Source organism: Gracilinanus agilis, chromosome 3 (genome assembly GCF_016433145.1).
Source record: "Gracilinanus agilis isolate LMUSP501 chromosome 3, AgileGrace, whole genome shotgun sequence".
NCBI classification, from domain to species: domain Eukaryota; kingdom Metazoa; phylum Chordata; class Mammalia; order Didelphimorphia; family Didelphidae; genus Gracilinanus; species Gracilinanus agilis.
Window position 1 is genome coordinate 23826794 of NC_058132.1, and position 3561 is coordinate 23830354.

At 67.7% G+C, this 3561-nt stretch overlaps 1 protein-coding gene across 1 annotated transcript; it reads right to left on the reverse strand.

The window, feature by feature from the left end:
- Positions 1-209: 209 nt before the first annotated feature.
- SIX5 (SIX homeobox 5) lies at positions 210-3555 on the reverse strand (the record flags this gene model as incomplete). The annotated part of the gene is made up of 3 exons (XM_044667298.1): positions 210-1157; positions 1503-2380; positions 2951-3555. Coding segments are annotated over 3 exons (2010 nt in total), but the record flags the coding sequence as incomplete, so codon positions are not given.
- Between the last annotated feature and the right edge of the window lie 6 nt (positions 3556-3561).

Below are 3561 nucleotides of genomic sequence, written 5' to 3' on the forward strand. Positions count from 1 at the left end.
CCTGGAGAACCTGGGCTGGAACATTTTCCTGGGAGGGGGGCAGCCTGGCTCCATGGCCAGGCCCCAAAGCCCGCCTTCCTTCCCTCCCTGGGGCTTCCCCGAGGGGGCCAGAGGGGGCCCATTGGACTGGGCTTCTCCAGGATCACAGGCCCCCCCGCGTTTCTGGGTCTGGTTTATTGAAACGGAGGCAGTAACACGTCCTAGAAAAATAGAAAGATTTGGGAAGGTACAAACCGAGGTCGGGAAGGTCCCTCCCAGGGCTAAGTGGGGAGGAAGGCTCTTTGGTCTGGGTTCCCTCACTGCCCAGACGCTGCCGGCTCCTCAGGAGGGCCTGGGCCTACCGGTCCAGGGAAAGGATGGGCCCGAGGGCCATAGTGTTCTTGCAGACAATTCACAACCAGTACCGGATTGCTAGGGATGGGCCTACAGCCAGCCCTCGGGCCCCCCCAAATAGGACTCCCAGGGAATTTGGAGGGGGCCTGGGCAAGGCTGAGAGCCTGCTGGGGGGCAATTAGTGTTCTCATCTGGAAGACAGTAACATGTGTGTAGGCACAGCCCCTGGGGGGGGGCGGATGGTCAGTCTTTAAAGCACCTCGTTTGGTGAGTGGGGGTGACGGCCCCCGGATCCCGTCATAATTCCAGAGGGTCCTCCACAGGCACCGACTGCAGCTGGGTCAACACTTTGTCCTCAGGCTCCAGTTCATCCCCATCCTCCCCCGCCGCATCCCCCAAAAGGAGGCCCTCGCCCTCTGGAAGCCTCAGGAGGGAATGGGGAGCAGGCGCCCCCAGCCCTTTCTCCATCTCGAAGAGCCCCTCTGTTCCCACCCCCAACTCCAGCCCCCCGGGCCAAGGGACGGCAGGGACAGGGACACTGGTTAAGAGGCCAGAGGAGTCCGAGGAGAAGGTTGGACCAGCAGCCGCCGGGACCACAGGCAGCTGGGGCTGGCCGGAGAAGGCGGGCAGGGGCGGCCCCTCGGCCGCAGGAGCCGGGGCTTCCTGTTTGACGGGCAGAGCCAAGCTGGCGGCAGTGGCTGGCAAGGCCTGGGAGACCAGCATGCTGGCGGGGAAGGTGGCGGTCAGGATGATCTTGCCCTGTTGAAGCGTCATCCCCGTCACAATAGGACTGCTGGAAACGGGGTTGGCCAAGAGGAAGTTACCTGTTGGGGAAGGGGAGAGGTGGCTGAGGGCTGAGCCGGAGAGGGCCCAGGCCTGGCTCCAGCCTCCACTCCAGCTCCAGGGCACACATGTGAGCCACCAGGACAGACTGAGGGCCTGACGGCCCATGCTGGGCTCCATGGAGCAGGAGCGCCCAGAAGGGCCTGGGCAGGAGTCCCGCTCCTCTAGGAGAGCTGGCAGGCGCGGCCGTCCTCGTCCCCACGGAAGGAGGGAGAGGGATGCCCAGGGCGCTCCTCCTTCCCTCCCACAGGGAACCAGCTGACGGGCCGTTCCAAAGCCAGGCAGGTAACAAAGCAGATGCTGGAGGGGGAGGGAAGGCGGCTTACCTGGGGTGGCCGCAGGCAGCTGAAAGGCCGCAACCCCAACTCCTGGGTTGATGAGGTGAACGTTGGCCTGGCCCAAGGTGGCTCCGGGTGCTGCTGCCACCTTGACGGGGCTGGCAGGCCCGGGCAGCAGCTGTAGGGAGCCCATGCCTTGGGGCAGGGTCACCACCTGCGATGTGGGCACCACTTGGGGAAGGGAAACCAAGGGGGAGGCCCCGGGGAACACGGGGCCAGACGGAGAGAGCGGGACCACCTGGGGGGCGGGAAGGGGAGCTCCTGGCCCTGGAGGCGACAGCGGGACCACCTGGGGCCCAGGCCCGGCTGGCGTCAGGGCTGCAGGAGGAGCAAGGGGCGCTGCTGGCGGGGGGCCTGGGGCTGCAGGGGTCTGGGAGCAGGGCACCACTTGGGAGAGGGACAGCCCCTGGAAGGGCAGGGATTCCTCCCCAGGCGGGGGGTTCCCTTTGGAGCCCCCATCCTCTGGCTGGGCATCTTCTGCCTTCAGGTCTCCAGGCTGGGGAACTTGGAGCAGGGAGGGAAGTGGAGCCGGGGCCTGGGGGCTGGCAGGGGGCGGACCCCCTCCTCCGGCAGCTCCTGTGAGCAGGAGTGGGGCCAGGCCCGGGGCCTCCCCCAATGCCAGCCCGTTGATGATGACGGATCCACCATTGAGCAGCACAGCGGGGGAGCTGCCAGCAGTCAAGAAGCCACCATTGAGCAGAATGGATGGGGCAGCCGGGGGTGCAGATGAGGCCCCTGCCCCCGCCAGGAAGACAGAAGCAGGAGCTGGCACCTCTGGGCCCCCCGGGGGGCCCCCTGCCCCAGGCTCCAGGTCCTCAGCCCCATGGCTGGACTCATCCTCTGTGCTGGGGTTCCCATCTGACTCGCTGGCAGAAGAAAAAAGAGGAGAGAGCCCAGTTTTGTTGGAGGCCAAGAAGGTGGCCCAAGGGGTGGCTTTCATCTTCCCAAAGCCTGCCCAGATCAGCGATGGGAATCCTGAGAATGGAGGCCCAGCTGGGGAGGCCCACGTGGGCTGCCGGTAGGAGGGGAGAGACTCAACTTACAGGGAAGGAGGCTCACGTTTCACAACAAAAGAGGAGGCCCAAACATGCTGCCTCCGGCCAGCCCTGCCCCCGCCTGAGATCCCTCCCTCTCTCCCGGGGGAAGAGCCCCAGCACAAACCGGGCCGTAGGTTCTGGGTGAGGAAGGGGCGTGGCCGCCTAGTCGGGAGGGGGGTGGGGGGGGCAGTAACATACACGCACTCCGGGAAGCGGCGACGGGCCGGAATGGGCCCCCGAGCCAGGGTCTCTCTCACCTCCAGCAGGCCGCTGGGGGCCCACAGAAGCCCCAGGTTCCAGGGGAGGAGGGGGCGTGGCCTGCCCGGCCAGGGGGCCCTCACTTTCACCACCCCGCTCCAAGGCAATAGAAAGGGGCGGGGGCGGGTCGGTCTCACCCACCTCCTGGCTGGCGCTCCGGCGGCCGCCGCCGCCGGGCCCGGGCCCCCGGTGCGGTCGCGCTGCCGTCGGTTCTTGAACCAGTTGCTGACCTGCGTGAGTGAGAGGCCCGTGAGCGCAGCGAGGCGGCGCTTCTCATCCGGGGCCGGGTAGCGGTTGCCGCGGTAGCAGGCCTTGAGCGCGGCCCTCGAGCGCTCCTTGAAGCAGTACACCGTCTCCTCCCCGTCCCAAATGGTCTTGGGCAGTGGGAACTTCTTGCGCAGCCGGTACTTGTCGACGGCGCCCAACGCGCGGCCCCGGGCACGCTCGGCCTCGCGGTAGCGGGCGCGCAGATAGAGGTCCTGGAGGAAGGCGTGGTGCGCTGCGGGGAAGGGCCGGCTCTCCAGCAGCCGGTACAGCTCAGCGAAGTCTCCGCGCTGGAAGGCCACGAGCGCCCGGGCGCGCAGTAGCGCGTCGCTACCGCCACGTAGGCGCTCGGCAGGAGGCAGCGCGCCCAAGAAGCGGCCCAGGCGGCCCGCGTGGCCCGCCTGCAGCAGGGCCTCGCATACGCACGACACCTGCTCGGCCGAAAAGCGCAGCCCCCCGCTGGGCGCGGGCCCCGGGCCGGGGGCCGG